At 39.7% G+C, this 27,073-nt stretch overlaps 1 protein-coding gene across 1 annotated transcript in view; it reads left to right on the top strand.

Annotated features, from left to right (window-relative positions):
- The window catches only part of LOC127635233 (contactin-associated protein-like 2), a 472,530-nt gene that overhangs the window by 252,856 nt on the left and 192,601 nt on the right, over positions 1-27,073 (top strand). The window contains 2 exon segments of the mRNA XM_052115124.1: positions 7,717-7,866; positions 16,964-17,126. Of these exon segments, the coding sequence (XP_051971084.1) occupies positions 7,717-7,866; positions 16,964-17,126 (313 nt within the window).

The following is a 27,073-nucleotide window of genomic DNA, read 5'->3' as shown; positions in this document are numbered from 1 at the left end:
CTGCCCCCACCTCCCATCCTGTGCATGTGCAAGAACCACCCACTGTTGCTGATTGGCTGGAGTAGTGTTGTGTGGATCAGTCCAAACCAATATGTTTTTGTCCCATTTACAGAGCCAGGGCTGAGTACAAATATAATAATTTTTTTCAGCCCACCCACAGAACAGACAGCTAGCAGACTGTGAGAAGATATTTGCAGAATTTGACAAAAAGTGTATTGATTAGAATTGCTGAGTGCACCTTAAAATGCTGTTTCTTTTAGCAGCTCACTGGGTTTTGGACAGAGCTAGAGGTGTGTGTGTGTGTGTGTGTGTGTGTGTGTGTGTGTGTGTGTGTGTGTGTGTGTGTGTGTGTGTGTGTGTGAGCGTGTATTTATCACTTTGTGGGGACCAAATGTCCCCATAAGGATAGTAAAACCCGAAATTTTTGACCTTGTGGGGACATTTTGTCGGTCCCCATGAGGAAAACAGCTTATAAATCATACTAAATTATGTTTTTTGAAAATGTAAAAATGCAGAAAGTTTTCTGTGAGGGTTAGGTTTAGGGGTAGGGTTGGGTTTAGGGGATAGAATATAAAGTTTGTACAGTATAAAAACCATTATGTCTATGGAAAGTCCCCATAAAACATGGAAACACAACTGGGTGTGTGTGTGTGTGTGTGTGTGTGTGTGTGTGTGTGTGTGTGTGTGTGTGTGTGTGTGTGTGTGTGAGCGTGTATTTATCACTTTGTGGGGATCAAATGTCCCCATAAGGATAGTAAAACACGAAATTTTTGACCTTGTGGGGACATTTTGTCGGTCCCCATCAGGAAAACAGCTTATAAATCATACTAAATTATGTTTTTTGAAAAGGTAAAAATGCAGAAATTTTTCTGTGAGGGTTAGGTTTAGGGGTAGGGTTAGGGTTAGGGGATAGAATATAAAGTTTGTACAGTATAAAAACCATTATGTCTATGGAAAGTCCCCATAAAACATGGAAACACAACATGTGTGTGTGTGTGTGTGTGTGTGTGTGTGTGTGTGTGTGTGTGTGTGTGTGTGTGTGTGTGTATGTGTGTGTGTGTCATCCTAAAGAACTGAAGGTCACCATGAGAAAGTTGAGTTGATTAAGCAAGTAGATAAGTAATGACTGTAGTTTGATCCGTTAGAGTTCAAGGCACCCACATTGTGTTAACAGAGGGTTTCATCTTCTATTAATTAATCCGTGACAGTGGGTAATGACCACTGGGTCTCACACAGGGGCATGCACGAGCATTGCCCTTTCACACTGATCTACAGTAATTATGTATGGCTCACGCTGGGTGCTTTTGTGCCGAAAAAGATGAGGAATAAACATCTTTGACTGTACCCCCACAACCCACTATTCTGTCTGAATTATAGCACCTCTGAAGGTATTATTTTTATGTAACCATGTTTTTGTTTCTGTTTACTGGTGGTTAGCATTATGTAGCTAAAGTTGTAAGCAAATAACTGTATCAATCTGCTGAAAGAAATAGCTTAGACTTGTTTGGACCAGTTTAAAATTCAAGATGGTCTTAAAGGAAAATACCGTGTTCAGTATAAGTTAAGCTCAATTGACAGCATTTGTGACATGATGTTGATTACCACAAAATGTATTTAGACTCATTCCTCCTTTTAATAAAAAAAAAATAAATAAAAAAAATTAAGGTTCCCCTTCTGTCACTCGACGTTGTGTCGACTGAAGTGACACAAGGGGTCTTCCTGGGACGCCAAACGTACCTCTGAACCTGAGAAAATGCCAATGTCAAGTTGGCAGACAGAATTTGCATGCCCCGTCCCACCCCAGACATACGGTATAAAGGGAAGCGGGGCAGCGAGTGCCAGTCAGAATTTTTCTTCGGAGCTGAACGGTTGTGCAACAGCAAGCTTAGTTCACCACTGTTCCACTCACCTCTACTGGCAATAAGCACTGCTGTTGGATCTACGGCGCGTTTCCAGCTGGCGTTCTCTCTCACTGCATGCTGTGCAGTCGACGCCCCTGGGTGTTTCGACAGCGCTTTCATTGCCTGAAACAGTGTTTCTCCTCCTAAAAAGAGTTTATTTCCTCTAAAAGAGTTTGAGGTCCCACTCATAAAAGAGCAATACACAGCAGGCATTGAACGTCCTTTTCAGGATGAGTCTTTTTAAAGATGTCTTTCCGCCTCTGTGTAGTTCCTGGATGCGGTTGATTTTTCTCATCTTCTGACGGTCATAAAAGCTGCCTCGCGTGCCTGGGCTGCGATCACACGCAGGCAGCGTTTTATGAGTGGTTCATGTTCTCTGTGCCAGAACGTAGCCATGGCAACATTGCGGTCTTGGCTTTCTTTTCTTAGGAGAGAAAGCCACTTCACCCCCCCCCCCTGCATCGTTCCTTCTTCCCACGGGATTGAGGACGACCGAGCTGGCAATGAAGGCGATTTGGGGATGACGATAGTCTCGGTTTTGCCGGGTAAATCCCCATGAACCACCGCCGCTGCATCGGATCTTAGCCTTCGGGTCTGCTCGCCCAGTCTGAGGCTGACGCGCAGATGTCCGCTGTGAGCGCGAGGCTGGACTAGAAACCTCTGCAGACATGTCTTGGCGACATGTCGTGACCAAAGACACCTCTTGACAGGGTTGGGGCGCCCCTGGATGTTCTCCTCCCTAGCCTTCTGGTCGGCAAATTCAGCAGAGAAATTCACGGCCGGACCCACTACGTGTCACAGGTGCTCTGTACTGGAGTCGGGCTCCACGGGCTTAGTTCTCTTTTCAGGCAAACTCCCCGTGATGTATCCCCCTGTCGGCAGCCCTGCTGCCCCGGTCGCCGTGCTTGTAGAGTCCACCCTCATTAGTCTGGACCTACCACCATGCCATTTCCCACGTACGGCTTCACAACCCTCATGGTATATTTGCCACATGTTACCTCCCCCTAAACTGGGCAGGATGTGGCCTCCACTGGGTCTTTTCCCCCTTAAAGAATAAGACCGGGAAAGACCGCCTTCCCCGACACATTTCATATCGTTAAGATAGCCCCAGTCGCTTCACGTTCTATGTGAGAGACATAGTGAGAGAAAAGGCTTTAGGGCTTGCTCCCATGCTAGTCATGAAGCACCTGCACCATGCAGTAGCCTGCTAGAGCACACTCTACGAGAAGTGTGGCAGACAAAGTATACAAAAAATGTTCCTACTCCCTTAAAGATATTAATGAAATAAGTGCCCTGAGATATCTCACCGGTTTCTGTGACAGTTGTAGACTTTGTAAACAGTCACAAGAACAAACAATGCTGCTCAGTTTTGCTTGGTTTTGGTCTAAAAATTATCTTTAGAGGGCAGGGTTTTGGAATGAGGGAGCGTGGCTACCCAGATAGCAAACCGACATAGAATCAATGTAGAATCGATGTCGCTCACAGCATGAAAGTCACGTTGAATCTATGTCGTTCACACCACTGAAATGGTGAAATGATGTCATAGAATCAACACAGTTTTAATGTATAATCGATTTGATTGGCTTGCTTACCTGATGTTGAAACAACGTTGATTTCAGTTGGGTGAAAAATCATAGAATCAACACAGTTTCACTATATACTCAATTTGATTGGCTTGCTTACCTGATGTTGAAACAACGTTGATTTCAGTTGGGTGACATGACGTTACACAATAAAAAAAAATTATATACATTTTTTTAATCACAAATACTTACAAATGAATAAATCAGCCTAAATATGTACTATCACATTCAGATACTTGTTGTTTTATTTATACAAAATATACATTTACTAGGGCTGTCAATCGATTACAATTTTTAATCGAATTAATTACATGGTGTCCCGATTAATTAATCCCGATTAATCGCATATACACATATTTGCTGAGAAAGCCCCTCATATAACAATAATTCAATATATAAAGATTATACATATTTATATAAATATATAATTATACATAGTAAGCTTTAAATATTAAAAATTATATATATATATATATATATATATATATATATATATATATATATATATATATATATATAAAATAAAAAATATTCAGATAATTAAAATGCATCTTGTAGCAGAAGAGTTAATCATTGAAAAGACAATACAAAAAGTGGCTTTAGAATACAATGTACTGTTTACTACCATATTATTGATCATAAGTCAGTCATTGGCACACAGTTCACAGATATCCATTTCACAAGTGAATTTGTCAATCAGTTGGAGATTTATTATGAGGGCTTGTTTAAGAGACCGTCAATCTACACCTGCGTCAGACATGCTGGTGTAGCATCTCGGGTGCGTTGCATCATAAACATAAAATGTTTAGTTCACTATTTCAAGTTTAATATAGTTTAATACTCAATCTTTAAACACATCTTGAGATCCCTTAGTTCACATTTGCTCTCCTTCAAGTGTTTTGAACACAAGAATGTAACGCAAGTTTGCGTTGTTCTGCCTACTGAAGTGATTTCTTCACTGTATAAACTGTGCATTGCTCATACAGCTGAAATTTCACTTACTGCCCTCTGGAGTAAACAGGTGGTACTACAAGCTTGCATTTCTCAGGAATCTTCTTTATTATGGTGCGATTAATTGCGTGCATTTTTTTAACGTGTTATTTTTGGTCAAATTAATCGCACTGAATTAACATGTTAAATCAACAGCCTTAACATTTAAAAATACAAAATTCTTTGGAGTTCAAATCTCAATACTTAACAGCCAGTTATAGAAAAAATGCCTTCACACTGTTGCATTCACAAATGGATGTATGATTACAACTTAAAATAGATGTTGAATCAAAGTCTCTTTGCTATGTGGGTAATTCAGCGGCTCAGTCATGTGAAAGCTTCAGAATGCTGAAATCGCTTATAGCACCTTTAACTTTACAGTAATTTTAGGGTTTTTGGGTTTGTTGACATTAAATCGTCATGGCAACAAAGTTGTAACTGAGCTTAACTTGTATTGAACCTGGAAAATTTCTACAATTGGTTTTAGTTGGCAGTGCTGGCACAAGCTTTTATTATTAGAGGTAAACCAGTTTGACAGCTTTATCAACATGAAAGTGCTCAAAAGTGCTAATTTACGCTGGTTAAGATTAACCCCACTATAAAAATGTGTTTCAGGTAACCTAAAAATGTGCTTCACGTGGTAACATCTGAATGACCTATTTAAATTAATTTTATCAATCTGACATTAGGTTACACCAAAAAAGGTTTAGGGTTGAGTCGGGTAAAATACTGCAGTTCTTTAATGTAGAAACTGCACATTTCCACTTTTCACTGAGAGTTTAGCTGATCTTTTTCAGCTGGATGATCCAATATCAGAGGCAGTTTGCACCATAATCTCTCGACACTCAGACAAGGCGCTGACATTATTTGATGAATGTTGTCACATTAAGTCACTTAAAAATATTTGCTTATACACAAAGACATCTGTTTTTCCAACTGAAGAAATATGCAAGGTCATGTTATGGCTTCTTAAGTAGGCATCATACATGGGTATCACTATTTATAGTAATAACTTTCATGTTAAGTGCACATAAACCAAGTCAAGTGGTCTAAAAAAAGTCACACTCCCCTAAACATCTATGCATATTGTACAGTGTATTTCACAGCAGTCACATTTATAGGCTTTCAACATTACTGGGGAGTCTGGGGTACATCAAGTCCACAATCTATTGTATTATGATGTTGTAGGGGGGGTTCAAATTATTTATGTCATTTATTAATTTTGCAAAAACAGCAACAACGCATTCATTTCTGGTGATTTTAGGAGCATCATTGGAACATTTTCTTTAGTAGCCTATATATATTGTGTAGCATTAATAAATAGACTAAAAGCATATGGTCTCATCTTATCATGGTACACTGATGGTGCAATATGGTAAAACCTTGGTATTTTCATTACATACAGTAGGCCTATAGGTATGGATACAGGACTCTGTCTTCTAAAGCATCCTGTTATTGTTTTACTGTGTGACAAAGAGCTTCAAACAACTCAGCCGGCAAGTTAGACAAATTAATTGAGGAGAACTGACTCAAAAGACTTATTAATTCAAGCATCAGGCATCACTTCAATTCACGGGCCCCGCACTCGTGAGTCTATGGCCGTGTTCACAATATCATACTATCCATACTACTCTAACTGTTGTTTTTTTTTTTTTGGCAAACACAGGTATAACAGAAACATTAAGAGTATTATGGTAGTATGGCATTTAGTACATGGTCTATTTTTCTGTGGGGGTGCCACAACACGTCATCGGAACACACAGGGCGCATTTTGTTCGACACAGTTTGAACACATACTTATTGGCTCGGTAGATCGGCACCCCCAAAACGATGCCACCCTAGGTGCTCGCCTATGTTGCCTAATGGGTTGACCGGCCCTGACAAGCACAAAATGTACAGAGTTTGAGAAACTGATGGATGGCATTTAAGTACATGGCAGAGAGCACTCTGGTTTTCTATCACCACCAACATCTAAGAGACAAATTTATCAGAGGTAATGGTGTGGAAGGTATTTTGGCCTTGTTCGTGCCACCTGGACTGTGGCCGTGAGGGATATAGAAAGAGCGTGTGAGAGCAGGTGGGAAGTATAAAGCAGTTGTTCAATGTTTTGTGGCGTGTGACAGATAGAGGTAAACTGGTCACCAGGGACCTCCAATGTGCTAATGTCTTTCAACCAGTTCATGATGAATGGTGGACAAGCATTCATTAATCTAACCAAGCATCAACCTGGTTATTATGTTCTGATTACTTTTGCCCTTCACGATGGCATCAGAGTAAATAACACCTCTTCGATTTATCAATCAGAGCAGACAAATCAGCAGCTGCAGTGGGTTTGGTAACCTGGAACTCCATCACCTTGAATCAGCCTCAGTGAAGACTCTGAAACTCAGGGTTGTAATTTTATGCTCATCAGCACATTGACTGTCTACATATGGACGGAACAATGTCTGAGCTGAATGGAGGATAAGAAAAAATATGACCCAGTGAATCTAAAGAAAGAAATTTAACCAAATGGATCTTAAGAGACCTGGCTGAAATTTTTGGGAAGTAAATAAACGTATCATATTTTATGATTTTATGACTGGCACTGTCACCAAATTTTGCTGGTATGCTCAGATCATTTCTCTTCAAAAGGAAAAAAGCGACAGCCAGACTTCTCTTTTCCGTCAAAATTGGTGAAAACAATTGGAAAACATTTTTAGGGATAAAATCGATAAAAACAAATGGAACATTTTTAATCAAAATGGTAAAAATCTAAATCAATGTTTCTTTCAATTGTATTTATTTTTATTAAAAACAAATTATGAAAGAATTAAAAAGTTATACACTGTAAGAACAAAAAAGTCAGGTAACAGGTAAAACAAAAAAATTGCATGTTAAAAAATATTATTTAATATGACTTAATCAACCTGACTACACTAGGTTATACTAATGAAATACATTTTTAATCGATATTGCACCTTAACTGCATTATTACAGTGTAAGCAGAAGTACATTTTGAGCTTATGGTGGCACTAGAGGGTTTGACTGGTAGAGTCCCAAATGGGCAAGACTATTCAGACCCCTTACAATCAGAGTGCCAAATTTCAAGATTTTCCTAAAAATGGTTCCATGGCTCACCATGGATTCTCATTATTTGTATGTCTAAATGATTGCAAGATCAATATAGAATGCAGAACATCTGTGGATATTTGTCATTTTGGATGTTTTCAATATAATGTCTTTGTACAATTTTGTTATAGGTTCTGGCCTGAATGATGGAGAATGGCATGATGTTCGTTTTCTGGCCAAAGAGAACTTTGCCATGCTGACCATTGATGGCGATGAAGCATCGGCTGTTAGAACCAACTCACCTATATTGATCACAACAGGAAGCACATACCACTTTGGAGGTAAGTTCCGAAATATATTTGCCTTTGTTTGCTCAGTGACCAAGACTGTCTAAGAGAATCATTGCCAGACTCGATGTCAATGTACCATGAGGATAGATTCTTAAATCTTCTTATTTTCCCCTGTGATTTGGAAGATGATTCTGATTTACAGAGGCCTTTGAATTCACTTCTGTTTAAATCCTGAGGGTGCTGGAGAGGCCAGCACTAGAAAGGATTGGAGAACTTTTTATTTTATTAATGCATATAGATGACCCTTTAAAGAAATCAAGAGGGGACATTAAAAATGCTGTTATAGTTTTATATTTTATCTTGTTTAATTTGAAAATTAACAAAGGTATGGTCTGCTTAAAGGAAGAAATAATTGGCTGGCCAGATTAGTTTGAGCATTTCAGGTTCTTCTTCCATTGTCTTTTAAATCTCATGAGGGGCTGGATTGTCAAGGTGAAGTAACAGAATAGTTTTGATGCACAAATTAATAAAACATTTATCATACATATTGCTTACTGTATTTAACATTTTCAGTTAAAGCAATAGCTGCAACATTTTGGAAAACATTGGGTCGCACAATGCAACTGAGATAAAAGGCAAATGTGAGCAAAAGCCAGACCATCTAAACCAGTCAACACACTCTGATGGCATATTAAACACAAGCTTTGAAGTTTGCATGGCTTATCAGTGACATCTTGAGTTGGTAGTCAGAATGTAGTCAGAAAATTAGCTACTTTTAATTTATATCAGGAAGTTGTTTGAAGTTGTCTGTTGTCATGATTCCCCTCGCTACAAAGATGTCAGCTTGATTTGTTTGGATTTGGGGTGCTAAAAAGTGCCAACAACAATTCTGAAGTAATTTCATCAAAAAAGGGGCAAATAGAACTTGGGGCGGTCATCTTATCATATTAATGGAGTGGGAGAGTACTCTGACCTTCTCTTTTCCTTTATTAAAGTTTTAAATACAAAGTCACATACATGTCAGCACAGACACTCTAATTTCCCTACTCTGATGGAAACTAACTTACCCGTCTGCCCTCTTCAGACAGCCATCTGCCCAATCAGGTCATTGGCAGGAAGTCAGAGATAAGAAAGTGGGCAGCAGTTCAGTAGCTCAGAGAGACTTCTGTGCAAAGGAAGACTTACAATTCAGATAGACAGCAACGTCTAGCACTTGACCGACTGTTTAGGCTGAGAGATAGCAGTGCTGATAGCTTTATCAGACTCACATAACTTCAAAAAGAGCTGAATGAGGTAATAAATGTAGTCCCTCAACTCTAGGTCTGGCTACAGCGACAGCACATTTACACTGACAGCCTTTAAAATGAGATCAAAAAGCTTGACTTCTACTCACTGCACTCTTGTTGGTTCACTTGCCCACTAACTATTAGTATCAATCATACTTCTCCATCCATCACTATTATTTACTAGAGAAGAGATATGTCTGCACTGTCTAAATTTGTTTACTATTATTGGATCTTTATTTCAACATAGAAGGCAATCTACAGTATATGCCAGAGATGTAAAATTAATTAGTCTTGGTGCCAGAAATGTAAACATAGCGAATGACTAAAGGTTTGCAAAGGCAAAACACAGAAACTACGCCAACACAAAAACTGAGGGGAATGGCTTAAAAGTACAGTGGTTTGGCATAGTTTTAGTGTGGATTTTAAAGTTACTGCAGTTTTTACATACATTTTCTGAAACTGGTCTGTAGAGCACTACAGTTGGTCGCACAAGAACAAACCCACTTTGAGCAGTCCAATGGCCACAAAGATAACTGCCCTGTGCTTATATTGAATTAAATATTTAACTGTAAATCTAACATTCCTGTACCTCAAATGGGATGGTTTGATGATATCAAAACTGTGTGTGTGTGTGTGTGTGTGTGTGTGTGTGTGTGTGTGTGTGTGTGTGTGTGTGTGTGTGTGTGTGTGTGTGTGTGTGTGATTACAGTATTTAATTGTAAATCTAACATTCCTGTACCTCAAATGGGATAGTTTGATGATATCAGAATTGTGTGTGTGTGTGTGTGTGTGTGTGTGTGTGTGTGTGTGTGTGATTACAATATTTATGTTGACCCTCAAGCAGTGTCGTAGCCACATGTTAGACCCAGGCCAACTAGAGCCCTGCACGGGCCAAAAACTCCAGCCCTAGCCCGGCCCTGGCCCGAAAACATCTACAATTATTCAGCCCGAGCCCGACGCCAATATTTAAGCTCTCTGACACGCGCTCTCTCTAATGCACGCTCTCTAATACAAGCAAACACACATGCTAATAGGTAAAGTTATTATAGGCCTCAAATGTAACGTTACAGTGCCACCGGCAATCATGCCCACAAATATTATTAACGACTATCCATTACAGAAAAGTATAAGCATGCAGTAGATAATAGCCAAGCTATGTGATCCAGCAGCAAATAAGTAAATAAAGATGTACGGCCTACCTTTCTTTGATGTGAAGTAACTTTACAGAAACTGGAGAACAATGTTTCAAAGAACGTAAAAAAAAAAAATCATAAATCGTTGAACTGTGTACAGGCTGAACTGTCACTGTTTATTGGCGGTGTTGTGAAGAAAAAATAATCGCATCCACCGTTGAAGGTTTCAGAGCTGTTCTCCTCTCCAGTGTCGTCCCTGCTGTGCTGAAAACGCGTTTGCTGCTACTGCTGCTTGCAGGTATGCTCAACACATGACGGGTGAGTCTTGACAACAAAGGAAGGGTCTTCTCATGTTCACTCCACCAACCAAGCAAATCTCTGTCATCAAATTCTGTTTTCTGGTTAAGGTATATGTGAACCTCATCCACAGCTGTGTCATCACCCTGGGCGACATTTTCTCACTCCAATTCTAAGTTTGACAGTGTTCTTTTTTTTGCTGCCGGTGGCGGCGGGCAGCTAGCTGGCTCCACCGGTTTTCTCGATAGCTTGTGATCCAACTCTTCACATCTTGCAGGATGGTATCTCTCTCAGTAGCACAGAACATCCACAACTGGTTGAATTTTGGCCACAGGTATATTGCCAGTTTATGGAGTGGCTGAATCTGGACATTCTTGCCAATCCACTCCAAGTGGTGCTGGCGGCTTGATAAAGCATGTCATTGCTTACTGGCTGGGAATGACGCGTCAGCTTCTCGTGCCACAACACAACAAGGTTCAAAGTTGGATATTGATCCCCTTCCAACTCCCGCTGGGCTTCGTAGAAGGGTTGGAGAAAAATACCAAAAAATCCAAAACATCTGGGGACACACCAGCCATTCTAAGGCCTTCTCCATGGATCTCCAGTTTTTCCAGTAGTTCAGCATACACATCCTTGATAGACTTGAGTGTGAGAAATACAGTGCTGTAAAGAGTTTCTCCCATCTGCAGAACGGTCTTGGATAACTGGCTTGCCAGACCGATTTGTTTCACAAACCGGACTACTTTCTTGACAGCCAACCAACGTTGCACCAATTACCTTGCGGTAATCATCTGTGGTCATCCCAACATTAACTGAAAATATTACCTCTTTTATCTCAGCAACAATCACTTCTCTTTTTGTTGTTGCCTTTTCGTGGCATCTGCGAGAGACAGTTGTGGAGTCAGGCAGCAACTTTTCAGTAGACAAGCGACCATAGACTGCCCCCGCGTTAATTAGTTCCTGGGCTAACTTTATAAATCCGCCTCCAGCACCGTTTGAAATGGCCATATGTCTTCGCAGCAGAAATGGTGACTCGGGATTTGGCATTAGCTGGCACTGGCTTCGAGAAGAACTCGGACATTGATAACTGTCTTGTGCTAGTTGAGCTAGCTGTAGTGCAGCCGCGCTCGACATGCTGTTGTATATGAGATGTTCCTGTTTTTTTGCTGTCATGAGCAAGAATAGATTCTGCACTGCACATGACCAATTGGCTCCTTGTTTGTTGTGCTATTTAAATCAAAATTCTTCCAAAATGAAGCTTTTCCAGAAGCATTAGGAAGTTTTAAAAACTCCCCACGCTCCAACTTCTCCCTGATGCTCTGTATGGTCAACTGTGAACTGTCACGTGTATGCTAATGCACATGTACATTCGTATAGGCTATGTATAATATTAATTATAGTATTATAATATATTATATTATTTATAATTATAGGCTATATTTTACTTGTATTATTTTAGTGCGTGATTATGGGCACAATGAAAGGAGAGAACTTAAAAGAGCCCGAGTCTGACCCGAGCCCTATCTATTAAAAAATGAATTGGCCCGAGCCCGAGCCAAATCGACTCAGCGTGTCGGGCTCCGTCAGGACCCGACAGGCTTGCAGACCTCTAAGGTCAACCCAGAATATTAGAGATTATTCTTTGACTTCAAATATATATTTATAAAAAAGTTAAGAAAGTGTGAACTGTGTGAATATTCCACTACTCTGTTATTAAGGACAATTTGGTAAAAAAATCAATTAAAATACATTTTTATTGAGGCCCACCCAAAAGTAATTTCCTGGCTATACCCTTGCCCTCAAGTACTGGTGTTCCTCATTGCCATTCCTTACATGGTTATAGTGTAATTACACAAAGTTATTCTTAATGTAGTTGGTATTTATAAGGCAATTTTATTTTATATTTTGCAGACTCTCATACATAAGCAATTTACAAAAAAAGCACTAAAGGGACAGTCCATTTGGAACATCCTTAAGTGCCTTGCAAGTAAACAATGGTGATAACTCAAGAATAGCCCCTAAATAGCCCCTAAATAACAACATTTGTGTTACATGCCCAGATTTGTAAGTACTAAACACAATACCCCACCAGATTTTTTGTGTATCTAATGAAACCACCAGCATGAACACAGTTTCTGTGTAATTGAAGCTGTTTATTCTAGGAAACTAATTGTAAAGCATGGGCAAGAGCACATTAGATTTAATGTGGCATAATCATCAAAGGCAGGGCTCTGATCAGTCAGCGCTATCGATGGCAAGGTCAGCGGCAAAACATGCCAGGCCAGATTGAGTTTCCTGAGACTGGTAATGAAAAGGGTTTTCCAGTGGCAGCTCATATTTTCTCCTCAGTCAGGCAGCTGTAGCACATTGCATCAATGTGGACTCACATTCTCATGCTGACAGTTTGAGACAGCACAACCATCTCCCTTATTTCTTTCATTCCTATGCTTGTTTACCTGGTCGATTGTGTAACTGAGGAATGGTTTCTCTGAGACAGATTAAGCATAATACTAAACTATGATGGCTTCTCAGCTCAGAATTAATAAAGATGGAGTAATTTAATCTGAGAAGTTGCTTTATGTCTGTGCAGGAAACAGTCCCTCAGTGTTTAAATGATATAAACGGTGTGGAAGGATATCTGCAATTTTTTCTGTTTTGTATAGAATATCACAGCAATAACTGAATGTGAGACTGTAGGGAAAAATGCATCATTCACTATTTTCTAAACCTCTCCAATGGGACCCCTTGATAGGCAGTTAATGCTACAGTGTATCCAGTTTAAGATTGCTATGATGTTTAACAGATCTTGAGCTTTTTGTCTCTCCCTCATTTGACAATAAGCTCAAGATTTAATTTATTATGTATCTTGTGCAAACAAAACATAATTAGCTCTACCACATGCTTGATCATTTAAGACCTAATGGAATATTCTAGTAAACAAAAAACTTGAATTAGTCTCTGATGTCTTCATCATAGTGTCTCACATGTATTTAGCTTGTTGCAAAGGAACAAGGAGGATAGTTATTTTTCTCTCCAAGGAAAATAATGATGACTCCTTGATGACTACCTTACTGATGCAGTCTCCCAAACCAAAATCTATTTTACAGAGGATGATTCTGCACATTTATGGCAGACCTCACCAAATTGATGACTGTCTAAAGGGGGAGGCAGTAGATTGGATTTTGTAATAAAGACAACAATAAATGTAGAAAGTCCTCTATGTTTCTCAGAGGTCTCAGAGGTCCTCAGCGGCAAACTAGGAGTTTACAGTGACAATCACCCTGTACTGCCCTGCAAAGGCAAAACATACTTTTTTGTCAAAATTAAGTTATGACCAAAATTGGATCTCTTAGACTATGATCTTTGCTGTGACATACGGCTTTGGGTCAACTATCCTCAGATTGAGAGAAAACGGAGTGAAACTATTTTTTAAGCCACATCTGGCTTGACAATCAAAAATGCATTTTCCTTGACTTTATAGTTTATCTTTTCAGCCTGATCTTATACAAAATTACATGACGGTTGCAACATTTTTGCAAGATGAAACAATGTAGTTTAAAAGCCATTTTGTGACAGTTCTGAGGTTAAATATTCACTGTTTGGCTTTTAAATGTTCTATCTAGTTTTATATCATCAAAAAATGCATCCCTATCCTAAAACTTAAACCTAAACATAACAAATAATAACCATCATAAATAGCAAACTGAGATGAAAAACAGATGCATTTTTAATGTTAATGCTTTATTGAGTGTTAAATAAACAAAAATGCCATCCCTACGTTAAACCAAAACCTAATGTCATAAAAGCAATTCTGAGGTAAAAATGCATTTGCAACAGCAACCCCGCCATTTTGTGGTGCTTCTATGGCTCTTTTGGATCATGTGTCAACTTACTGTGCTGGCCTAGCACCCTGTAATTTGGCATTGCAAGTAAAGCACTAGGCTTCTATTGAGCGACTGCATGACTTGATAATATGATTTGACTTGCATGACTTGATTAATAAGCATAAATAAGCTTATTAATATAGTTGGTAATATAATGCAAATATAAAGATGTTTGACAAGTCATGTGCTTTTGATGTCATAAGATAATATTGTGTGAGGAACAGAGTGAAAAGTACCTATGTACTGGTTATTTGCCTTTTTTACTTGCGATTTGTATAAAATGAATTAAAAGTAATTGTTGTTGTTGCACCTCTAGTGTTTATTCACCATAAAATGGCTGTGATATATACAACGAGTCACATAAAAGTCATTTTGCAATAATGTAGTTATAGAAATGTGATTCTTTGAGACCAGGTTGTTTATAATAGAGCGTAATTAAGCAAACAGGCTTTCAAATGTCCATTTGAATCATAATAGATATTCTTTCAATTCATTATGAACTTTCAAAGCAGAGAATAAAAGTTTTTCAACAGGGTGGTCTTGAAGGATTCTTCCATGTTTCATTTGCTGATTATGAATAATACATGGAGCACATAGACAATATTTCATCTTAAAGCAGTTATTTTCCAATACCCGTGAAATCAACAGCATATACACATATTTATGCATACCCTACTCAAAAACACAGACAGGAGTGTGCATTGGACTGAGTTGTGGTCCTCTCTGTTGTAATTTAGGGTGTTATCCTGTCAGAAAAGTAACTGTCTTTAATTAATTACGACACTGGAATGGGACAAAAGCAGTCACAAAACAGTTGCATCCAGGCATCGCTAACAAAAACATGCCTTTTCCTGCCTCCCTTGTTGATCAATCATGGCTATTGGCAGCTTCCCAGATATACCCACAAATCCTGGCAATCATTGAGATGACATTGCATCCCTGCTTTAATTTGTCAGCAGATGCTTGTTTTTTCTATGTTTTCCCTGTTTAGTGAGACACATGTCCCACAGCGTTTCATTCAATAGCTTCCCACCACCACACCCTTGCCAAACCCCCTTCCTTATCTTCTCTGTTGACTGCTCAGACATATAGACTCTTGGACAGGTGCAGGTAGCAGACCAGACAGATGGCCCAGCAAACTTGAGGAACTTTGTTTGTCTCCTCAGTTCTATTTTATAGAAAAAACTCCAAGCAAAGTCTGATTCTTCCAGATGCTCTAATTTGTAGATTAATGTCTGGGGGCTGCAAGATGAATCTCAGTAGGCCTTCCTGTGATCAGCATAAGGGAAGGCTTTGTTTAACTCTAATACAAGTGTGAACAACCCTGTGGATTTGTCAGATCCCTCAGGTTAAAAGAATAGTTCACCCAAAAATGAAGATTTGCTGATAATGGACATTAAAAAAAATGGTGGACATTCACTTGCATTGATTAGAGGAGGCCTGAAATGAAATCTAAAAATCTTAAATTCTGTTTTGATTAAGAAAGAAACTCCGATACATCTTGGATGGCCTGAGGGTGAATAAACTATCAGCAAATTAAAAAAAAAAAAAAAATACTTTTAAGGGTTGTCATATTTTCCCTGAAATACAGGGTACTGTGTCAGTGGTCTGTGTGGAAAAAATCCTCTAATGTTAGATTCAGCTCTGTTAAGTGTTTCAGGTTATTTTTTTTTAATAAGTATCAGTAGTTTAAGCTGAATGTGGCTTATTGGTTGGGATTTACATGACCTTTTTGCTGTCAGAGCTATCAGGGTTAATAAGGTTACGTTGATAGGGTTTCCTTAAGTATCCTCATGTCCAGTTTTTACGCTTAAAACATTAGATGACACAGTGACTTTGCTTTTACATTCAATTTAAGTGACCTTTTGCAGATCAATGTACAGCAAACAGACTCCATTATGTAGTCTGAGGTTAAGTGCCTTGAGGGCATAATGGTAATAGGGTTCTTTCAGTAAGCTCTAGGTCGCCCTAACTAAAATTGGACATGTGATCTCTTCATTTATAGTCCAAAGTCTTGGCCAACACATCCGCCATTATGAGGATTAGAATTCTGACCACTACAAATAGATTTTTAAATGTACTGATTATGATTAAGATACTAATATAACTTTTTTAATAGTTTTTTTTTATTTGAATTTATTTAAAATAACATTTAAAGATGTTACAATACATTCTCATATCCCAGCTTAATATGCTGAGACAACTATTTTTAAGTCATTTGTAGACTGATTTCTCCAAAAAGATGTAATCACAGTGGATCTGCTTCTTTTAAAACATTGTGTTCTTTGTTAAAGCATCTCAACCATCCCAACATATCAGTATTTGCCTAACCAATGGCTTAATGTTGGTGTGGGAATTTCTGTTTTTAACCAATGAGGGTTAAGGGAACTGTTCAGGAAACCTGCTTGAAATTAAATATTATTTGTTAGGTTTTGCAAGTAGCACAGAAATGACACACTTCTGCTTTAATCTTGATTATCAGAAAGTACCTTGATTCCCTTTTGGCATATTACCTCACTGGAAAATAACTACCTTATTGTTTGTTTAGGTTATTTTTTAAGAACCAGTGCATCTCCATCCCAGCGCTCATTCCAGGGCTGCATGCAGCTCATTCAGGTGGACGATCAGCTGGCCGACCTGGCTGCAGTGGAGCAGGGGAGGATGGGAGCCTTCGAGAATGTCAGCCTTGACATGTGTGCCATCATTGACAGGTTAGAGTTCCAATCCTTCTTTCCCGGGAAACAAACACTGGCTGAGACATTATGGTGATCACCAGGTGCAGTAGACTGAGACAGTGGCTTATCCCCACAGACAGAATCTTCACTGGGGCCAGGATCAGTCATAGTATTCCTCAGATCTCTGGAGATGACCTTCCTCTGTATTCTGCATTCCTCAAATCCAACACCAAATGATGAGTTTAATCAAAAAGCAGATGTTTTTCCAAGTCTCCCATTGAAATTGTTATTTGAATATACAGTAGTTGTTATTGAATTTAGGCCACATTCACACTAATCCGTTAAAGCTTAAAACTAATTTTTTTTGTGGATGAGAGGCTTAAATGTAGCAAAGTTGGAACACACATTTGAAAACACATTTGTGTGGATGTGGCCTCAGTGGTGAGAATGGGTGACTTTTTGTTATTATGTTTAGATGAATAGGTTTTTTATACCCTCACTGTCTGATGTTAGTGTGTTGGTTTGGTTGCCACATTGACATTTAGGTTGCAAAGACTAGTGGACTACAACTAACATAGTCAACACACTGAGCCGGTAGGCGACTAGTCACTTACCATGCGATTTATAAAATGCTCTGTAAGAAATACAGTGGGTTTGAAGCCCGGTGGTTCTGCACTAAAAAGGTGCAGATGCTCAAATATATACTGTTATGTTCTGTCAGACTCACATTCAGAAACACACAGAGAATGCACTTCAGAACTGGTCCGGTTGCATAAACATAGCCTTTAACTTAAGACTTTGTCTAACAATTAGTCTGATTAGCTAAAGACACCATAGAAGAAAATGGACTGTGGACACTAAATGCATTTTCCTTTCGTAGGAACTCGAGCTGCATATTCACTATGGGACACCCTCTGAATGTCACGTGGTCTGAAGCCATTATACAGTCACACCAATTTATTGGCTGATGGCCCTTAAGTGACACCCCCAGGGAGCTATGTCATGGGCTGCATAAAGGCACTCACTTTCGTGCCATTGAGTCAACTTTTCTGTTCTTCGGTGTATGATTTTGTCTAAGCCAGTGTTTGTTTTTTAGCGACTCACTTTGAAGCAAGGATTATTAATTCCCTCTTTTGAGTGACGAACATGTAAGGACGTCATTTATACAGCATAAATTACAGAGCAATTTTAATTGGGTTTTTCCAAACATTGCATGGGCCGTCGGGGAGAGCGGCGCTTTTCGAGGCACGCAATTTCTCACCACGAGCATCTTGTTCCAGTTTCACGGCCTCCAGATTTGGATCTCCGTGTGCTGGAGAGGTTTGGGATTTTGGCTCTGTGTCTGAGATAATTGGAGTGCAAACGGACATCGGATTTTTTCCTCGTGTTTGTCGCCCTCTCCTTGAGCAAAAGTGCAAGTCTCGTCGGACATGCTCTGATGCCTAGCACGGCAGCCATTTTCTGATAAACAAAGTGTGCTAAAGAAATACCATACACGTCTTGAGCCGTCTGCATTAAAAAACACAGTATGAGAATTTGTCGTTGGAAGGAAACAAATTGGCATCTTTGTCCCTTTTGTCTTTTTCTGTGTCGTTCTGAAAGAATGCACATGAATAAGGCAATGGATGAGCATCCTCCACCTCTTTCTACCCTCCCTGTTTGAGGCTCTTCTCGCGGCAGAGTGGATCCTGCATAGACCGGTAGGCCCGGCCACAGAACGAGGGGTCTGGAATAAGAGATTATTCCGCAACGGAATGATGGTGAACCAATGTGCAAAGTGCTTCATCGGTACCATTATACTTTTGGGATTCTATCAGGAGATGCAAGGTATTTTAACAAAAAAAAATAAAAATTAGATTTTTCGGTGGCGGCATGGATGTCTCTCTTTTCAGTCAGTTGTTGGATCTGCCCACAATGTTTTTGCAGTCCAACTAAGCGCATCATTTTAAGGAATGCCTTTGAGTTAATATTGGCTCTGTTTGAACTTTCCCTCTTTTCCCTCCTGAGGCTCGCGCTGGGGAACGAGTTGGTTAGGGTGATGCTTTTGTTCATAAGGATGAACATCTCCAACTGTCTGGAGATGTTCACGGTGCTGCTGACATGTGATCATCATCCATAGTCACCACACTCATTCCAATGTTTACCTCTCACGCAGATCTGTTACGTACCTTCTATTCTAAAAGAAAGCATAACTGTGCCAACTGTCCCAAGTCGGCACAGAACAGTACGGTTTTGCGATGAGAAATGTTTGGAACGATGGTGGAAAAGTGGCTATAGAATGTAAACAAAAGTTAGCCTAGGGGTCTGCTCTCTTACATTTCAGTCTTAAATTAGAATGATCTAAGATCTTATGCAACTGATTGAAAAAGATAAGACCAACATTTTAGAAGACTAACTAGTAAGACTAGTCTAAAAAGTTTTTAGACACCTGGTGTTTGTTTCTGTGTTGCTCTTTAACATCAGCATATCAACAACAATCTTACAGATGATCTGTATCTGTATTATACATGCACATAGCATTGTATCAACACTGATAATGTTCCCAGAACATTCCATGTGGTATTCTGATAAAGATTACACAAATGCTACAGTAACCTGCAATATATGAAATTGGTCTTTAAAGATAACCAAAATACTAGTGTTAAGCTGACCTGTATTGGGACAACGTGATTTGGCAAACAATTTAGAAAAGTGCTTCAAGTGGTTTTGGGGTGGAATGTAATCATGACTTGTGGAATTTGACTCGACTAGTGGGCTAAAATAGTATAACTATCTACTATCATAGTAGATCAATAGTATAACTAATAACTATCATATAAAAATCTGAATGATAGTACAGTAACACTTAAAAATTATTTCAATAGGTTTACATTAGTTAATGCATTAGGTATCATGAACTAGCAAAAATAAATAATTTAGTAATATTGGTTAAGTCTAATTTATGAATACACTAGTATTTCTATTAGTTCATATTTAAAAAACGAATGTTAATGTATCCTTGTGCGAGTCTCTAGTTCCCCTTCTGTCACTCACTTGACGTTGTGTCAATGTAGTGACACTAGGGGTCGCTCTTGGGAGCCCAAAAACACTTTCAAATCTTTGAGAAAAGGCCAATGAGAATTGGCGAGTAGAATTTGCATGCCACTCCCCCGGACATACGGGTATAAAAGGGAGCTGGAATACAGAATACATTCAGATTTTGAATCTGGCTGCAACGAGTGTTGGGGCTAGAGTGGAACCCACCACCCGCACCTGAGCACTTGCTGCTTGACGACTAGGTTGGCACACTGCTAGCGGCCATGCCCCCCTTCAGTCCCCTTCTTCCTGGAGGTGCATGACGAGCTGATGAGGTCATGGAAGGCACCTTTCACTGCCCGAACCCGATCCTTCAGCTCGCCCGCTCTCTCTACCCTCAACTGCAGAGCAGCTGAGGGTTATGCCGCTATTCGCCAAGTGGATGCCTGTAGGACTACGTCGTCTCTGGTGACCAAAGCCTACAGCGCTGCCAGTCAGGCTGACTCCGCCCTGTACGCCATGGCTCTCTTACAGGTCCATCAGGCCAAGGCGCTAAAAGAGCTGCACGAGGGTAGTTCTGATCCCGATGTGCTACAAGAACTGCGCTCGGCGATCGATCTCACCACCCGTGCGACAAAGGTCATGCCGCGTGCAGTCTGGTAGACGATGTCCACTCTCGCGGTACAGGAGCACCACCTGTGGCTGAACTTGGTTAAGATGAGGGTGGTCCAGCTGATTTGGAGTCAATTCGGCAAGCACAGGTAGACCTGTTTGCTTCCTGAGAATCCTCCCACTAACCGCTCTGGTATGCCCTGATGGGAGCTCTCCTCAGAACAGATGCACTGGCACACAGCTGGCCCCGGGTCCTGTGCAAATGCGCGTTCCCCCCAGTGAGCCTACTTGCACAGACCTTGTGTCAGGGAGGACGAGGAACAAGTCACCCTCGTGGCACCGTATTGGCCCACCCAGACTTGGTTTTCAGCCCTCATGCTCCTCACGACAGCACCTCCCTGGCAAATTCTCCTGAGGAAGGATCTTCTTTCTCAGGGACGGGCCACCATCTAGCACCCATGCCCAGACATCTCAAATTTCAATGTCTGGTCCCTGGACGGGAGGCAAAAGATTTAAGTGGTAACCCGCAGTGTTAAACACAATCGCCCAGGCCGGGGCTTGTTCTGCAAGGCAGATGTATACCCTGAAGTGGCTTGTGTTCGATAAGTGGTGTTGGATGAAAATAAGGTGCATTTCGAACTGAGACCAGCGCAGGCAGACAGCATACTGGAGGTTAAGTTATTCACTTAATAGGGAGCAAGGGATTAAGGGAGCATCCTATAGCTTTCCTATGCAGCTAAGTGCATTCACAACTAAAATATGGCCAAAAGTTCAGTTTTAGGCTTCAGACGGTTTGCTTCACTCATCATGGTTGGCAGACAAGCGACAATGGTAAACTGAATTATTTATGATAATTTCTTTTTGGTAGAATGCATCAGTACTGACTATTACTTGTTTAACAGTGCAAAGAGAGAACATTGAGACTTTGTTACATTGTAACTAGGGCTGTCGATTTAAAGCGTTAATTCAGTGCGATTAATTTTACAAAAAATAACACGTTAAAAAATGTACGCATTTAATCGCAATGCTCCCCCCCCGGAACGTAATAAGGAAGATTCCTGAGGAATGCAAGCTTGTAGTACCACCTGTTTACTCCAGAGGGCAGTAAGTGAAACTTCAGCTGTATGAGCATCTTGCAGTTTATGCAGTGAACAAAACACTTCAATAGCCAGAACAACACAAACAAGCATTACGTTCTTGCGTTCAAAAAACTTGAAGGAGCGCAAATGCGAACTAAGGGATCTCAAGGTGTGTTTAAAGATTGAGTATTAAACTATATTTAACTTGACACAGTGACCTAAACATTTTATGTTTATGACGCAACAAACCCGAGACACTACACAAGCATATCTGACGTAGGGTTTGGCTGGATTTAGATGGTGAAAAATTTGGAAATTACCCCATAAATATTTAATCACGAATAAAATCAAAGAAATTTCCTTCAAACTTATTTATAATTATTACCCCACTAATTATTTCTTGTAGAGAGATTTAATTGTGATGTCGATATATTCTGTACATTTTGTGGTCTGCAGGCGGAAACATTTTTTCATTTATTTTGGAGTTGTCCCTACTCGACTTGTTTTTGGTCTGATTTCTGCAAGATTGGTAGATCATATCATTCCCAGCTTTCAACTTTGTTTTGAAAATGTTTTATTCGTTTTTTTAGCTATGTCATGTCTCTTCATAAGGAATATTATTTGATACATTTTCTGCTTTTGTTGGCATAGTTTAATATTCATAAATGTAAGTATGGTGGTTATAACCATTAGTTTTACCTAAGAACAATTTCCAATTTGAGTAACAAGAAAGCTGTAAAGTGTATTGAAATATGTAAACCATTTGATATTTTTATTTAAACTGTTTATTTATTTTCCTTTTTGTTGTTGTTTGTTTTAATATACCTCTTGGCTCTAGATGTAAAAGTTTTTTAAGCATTAATAAAAAATAAATGTCTGACGCAGGTGTAAATTGGTGGGTTCTTAAACAAGCCCTAAATGCTGTAAAGGTATTGTTCACTGTTAGTTAATATTCATTATTTTGTGCAACCTTAGTATAGGGTTACCGGTGAATCTGCTTCTTAAGCATGCTGAGTAACAAATGAGAATTCATGCTTAAAAGTGCTGCAAGTGATCTATTTTTTATTTATGAAATGACTTGCAGAAAGGGTCCCAATAACCTGTCAGATATAATTGAATTCTGTAGGTGCTATGAAATATCACACCTATCACTGTAACAGTTGTAGGCTTGGTAAACAGTCGCCTAAAAGATGGCCACGGGCCACAGTTAGATCCTTCTTTTTAAGCCAATCCTATGAAATGCAAAATGCCTAGCAGCCCTCCATCTGCTCCAACAGTGTGTCTGTGTGTGTGAGCATGTCTTTGGAGTGCTGGGTTTTCAAAAGAAGTGGAGTTGCTCATTCAACAATTGGTCTGGTGGAACTTCCAGAATGATTCAAATCGATTACAGCATCCTTAACACACGTGTCAAAAGACTTCAAAACATTATTTTTAATAAAGGTAATAATAATAATTTTGACATGACCATATTTGATTGTAAAATTGTGTATTTATTTATAGAACTATGATAAAGAAATATTTTGTAATTAAGAGTGGATTTGATGTTTGTTTGTGTCTGTTTCCTGAACATGTTGACGGTTTAAATTTGTAGCTTTAATGTTATCGTGAAATACTGCTCATTGCCCAGGCTGGAGGATTTCCAAGCAGATGTGATGGATAATGTATTAATCCATTGTACAAGAAAACAGTAATTTGCCTCTAAATTACAGAAAATGAAGAGGCCGCGCATCTTGTCTACTAATCAAATTAGCTTTAAAATAATTTTATATCCACCTGACCCTTCCAATGGTTAAATTTAATTATCTTTTTATTGATGATTTAATTTTTGAGATATTTTTTGTAAGTATCGTTCCACATGAAGGTAGATTGGATTTTGCTACAAATTGTACTAATATAATATGTGATAGGGCTCCAACAGTACACAAAATTCACAGTTCGGTATGTACCTCGGTTTTGGGGTCACGGTTCAGTACAGTTTCGGGACAGCAACGAGAACAAATAATCTTTCTTTAAATTATTAATTTTGAAAACTCAGTGGCTGACGGGCAACAATTCTTATTGTGAAGGCATATTTTTACATGACAGCACTATTTCTTCATCGAAATTACAATACAAAACTTAAGAGCCTAATAATAATAAAATCATAAATTAATAATAAAATAAGTTATAAAAAGTACATAATTAAGACATTAGCAGTGCAGATTTCTGTGTATTTTGCCTTTCAGCTCACCACTTGTACTGTACTTATCACTCAATTTCCACTTTTTTTTATTTTCAGGAAAATCAGAATATCCACATTGTCCGAGGAGAGGGCAGATCTGTTAGCATTGACATTTTCCCCTGCTGGACAATTATAGCACATGCTTGTTTATACAGAGTGGACACTACAGAATTGCTGAAATGCATTCTTGTAGGATCTTTATAATGGGGCTCCTGCACATTAAGTAGATGCTTAAATTATGTGTTCTCAACGACTGAGTATGGTCGCATATCTGTAGCAATAACTACTCCTATGGCATTCGTTATCGCTTTAGCTCTGTCTGAGCTTGCAGCGAGAGGCTGCTTGAATGCAGTGGGAAAACTAACTTGCGCAGGTGGTTTATGCTTTACTCCCATATGCTCAAGTAACACATGTGGATGATGTCACTGCAAATGAGTCATCATGTTAGATGTGCTTTGCAAGACATACCCAACTTCGGTGAAACAGAGCCGACACACAGCCTTTGTTCTGTTCACTATTTGTTGCCCAGTATCACTGTAGTTTACAGAAAAACCATAATGCTCCCAAACAACAGATTTTAGAGATGCCGATGGGTCTTCAATCTCTGGCTTATTTAAGTCTGACATATTTGTATTTTGTTTAGTTCCATCACAGTAGGTAAAAATTGCGAGCTAGCTAGTGTAAACTTCACGAGCATTTATCTGATCTGTTATTACGTGTTGGTTCCGTGCTATCCCTTGTTGCTCTGCAATCTTTTTTAATTTTAGTTCTTGTGTTGTTCTTTATATGTTGTTTTAATATTGGTTTCACGCATGCTAAGAAGTGTAATCATTTGTGTGACTGCATGTACTATACCAAAGGCCCTGTATCTGTTTGGTTCAGCGTGAATACATGTACTGTTGCAGCCCTAATGTGTGAAGCAAAACTGGAGACCTCCATTGAAAGTGTTTTTGTGCCTCAAATAAAAGAATTTATCAATAAATTAAATGAAAAACATGTAACTCGATATTTCAAATTTTACATTAATACATGATGGGGCGAATTCGTACAACAGTCCCTCCACATTTATGCATGACAAATCAGTACAAAAACCTACATTGTCTTCTCTTGCTACCCACTGTACTGTTAAACCAGGTGCAACGTGCACAGAAATACTGCTATGCCATGAGTATTTCAATTGTCATTGTCATTTTTTTCAGTGCAAACTTGAATCAGTTCTTGCATTTTTTTACACCATTGTCTGATTTGCGTAATTCCTTTAGGGAACTAGGCACTAAAACAACACATAAAGAGCATGCACAGAAATTGTGAAGTAGACTCAATTAATTTTTAGTGAATTCCCTCCAAAGATTTATCACATATCATAATATAAATATTTCAGGTTATACCAGTACATTGATATTCACATGGAAAGCTATTTAGTGAGATAAGAAGAGCTATTTGTTGGCTTTTGTTCATGTGCACATTTATACATTTTTAGCTCATTTATTTTTCTCCAGAATGATACAGTCCCAAACATTTAGCCATTGTTTACATTCCATTAGATTCCTTGCAGTGCGGTTAGAAGCTTAAACTCCACTTTTATTGTCTGTGATGATACATTGTGCTTTAATGTGTCTCATTAGCCTTATAGCTCAGGGCTGAGTACATACTCAACATGATTTTAAGACAAGCATTCTACACCATCTCCGATGAGTCTCTGCTTTTTGCCAATAGCCATGTTTAAATAAACATTTTTCTCCATGACAGTCAATGTTTAGATTAATATTTGTCTTTATTGCAGTGTTCACTGTCTGTCACTCATTTGACATTGTGTCGATGTAGGGACTCTAGGGGTTCAATCTTGAGAGCCCCAATCACCTTTGCTTAAAATAGAAAAGTCAAATGAGAATTGGCGAGGGGAATTTCCATGTCATTCTCCACCCCGGATATACGGGTGTAAAAGGAGATGGCGTGCATCACTCATTTAGATTTTTTCTCTAACGCTTCACCAATGCTTTCGCTGCTGGATTTACGGCACATATCAGCGGTCACTCTCGCACGGTCAAGTGTTTTGCTTCCCCTGGGTGCTTCGGCGGCTGAGTCTGCAAGTGCTAAAAGAGTATATTCTAAAGAGTATATTTTCTTCTAAAAGAGCTTGCATAAACGATTGGCATCTCCTTTCGCCTTTGAGCTACTGGATGTGGCCGTTATCTCTTCCCTTCAGATTCCCATGAGATCTGTCTTGAGTGCTTGGTGGCCAGCATGCCAAAGCAGGTTTCATGGAGGGGTCATGTTCTCATTGTGAGAACATGCCCATGAGAACGTTGCAGTCACGGCTCACCCTCATGAAGCAAGGAGCCACCACGGCTGCTTCAAGCCCGGTCCGTCCTGGGTTGATACTCAGGTGGACGTGTTGGCGAGCGCCGCGGGCGATCTGGATGAGGACATGGGAGCTCTTCCGCCAGCTCAATCCCCATGGATCTCCCATTCCCCAGCACGCTTGTTCTACCCGGAAGAGTTATCGAGCGACGCAGGCGGACCGCCTAAGGGTGGATTTAATGTCTCGTTCAGGGCTCCTGACGAGGATGAGTTATCGGTCGCAGCATCGGATGGTGGGCTTCTGCTATCGGAAGTGGACGAATCATCTGAGCTCCCGCCCATGGGCATCAGGATGAGGCAGATGCAGAGATGGCATCCGTGAAGAGTCAGCAGACATTGAAGTCTCTGAGAGCCACTCACCTTCTGGGCGTCCTCAACCTTGCAGCAGACGTACTCTCATGGCAGATAACACTCCGAGGGGAGTGGAGACTCCACCCCCATGTAGTCCGGCTGTTTTGGGAGAGATTCGGGGAGGTGCAGGTAGACCTGTTTGCCTCCCAAGAGTCCTCTCACTGCCCCCTTTGATTTTCCCTGTCCGAGACTCCCCTCAGCATAGATGCCCTGGTGCACAGCTGGCCTCAGGAGCTACATAAGTATGTGTTTCCACCAGTGAGCCTCATTGCACAGACACTGTGCAAAGTCAGGGAGGATGGGCAGCAAGTCCTGTTCGTTGCTCCTTACTTGCCCAATGGGAT

The sequence above is a fragment of the Xyrauchen texanus genome, chromosome 42 (assembly GCF_025860055.1).
Source record: "Xyrauchen texanus isolate HMW12.3.18 chromosome 42, RBS_HiC_50CHRs, whole genome shotgun sequence".
Taxonomy (NCBI): Eukaryota; Metazoa; Chordata; class Actinopteri; order Cypriniformes; family Catostomidae; genus Xyrauchen; species Xyrauchen texanus.
This window is presented reverse-complemented; position numbering and strand designations above follow the sequence as displayed.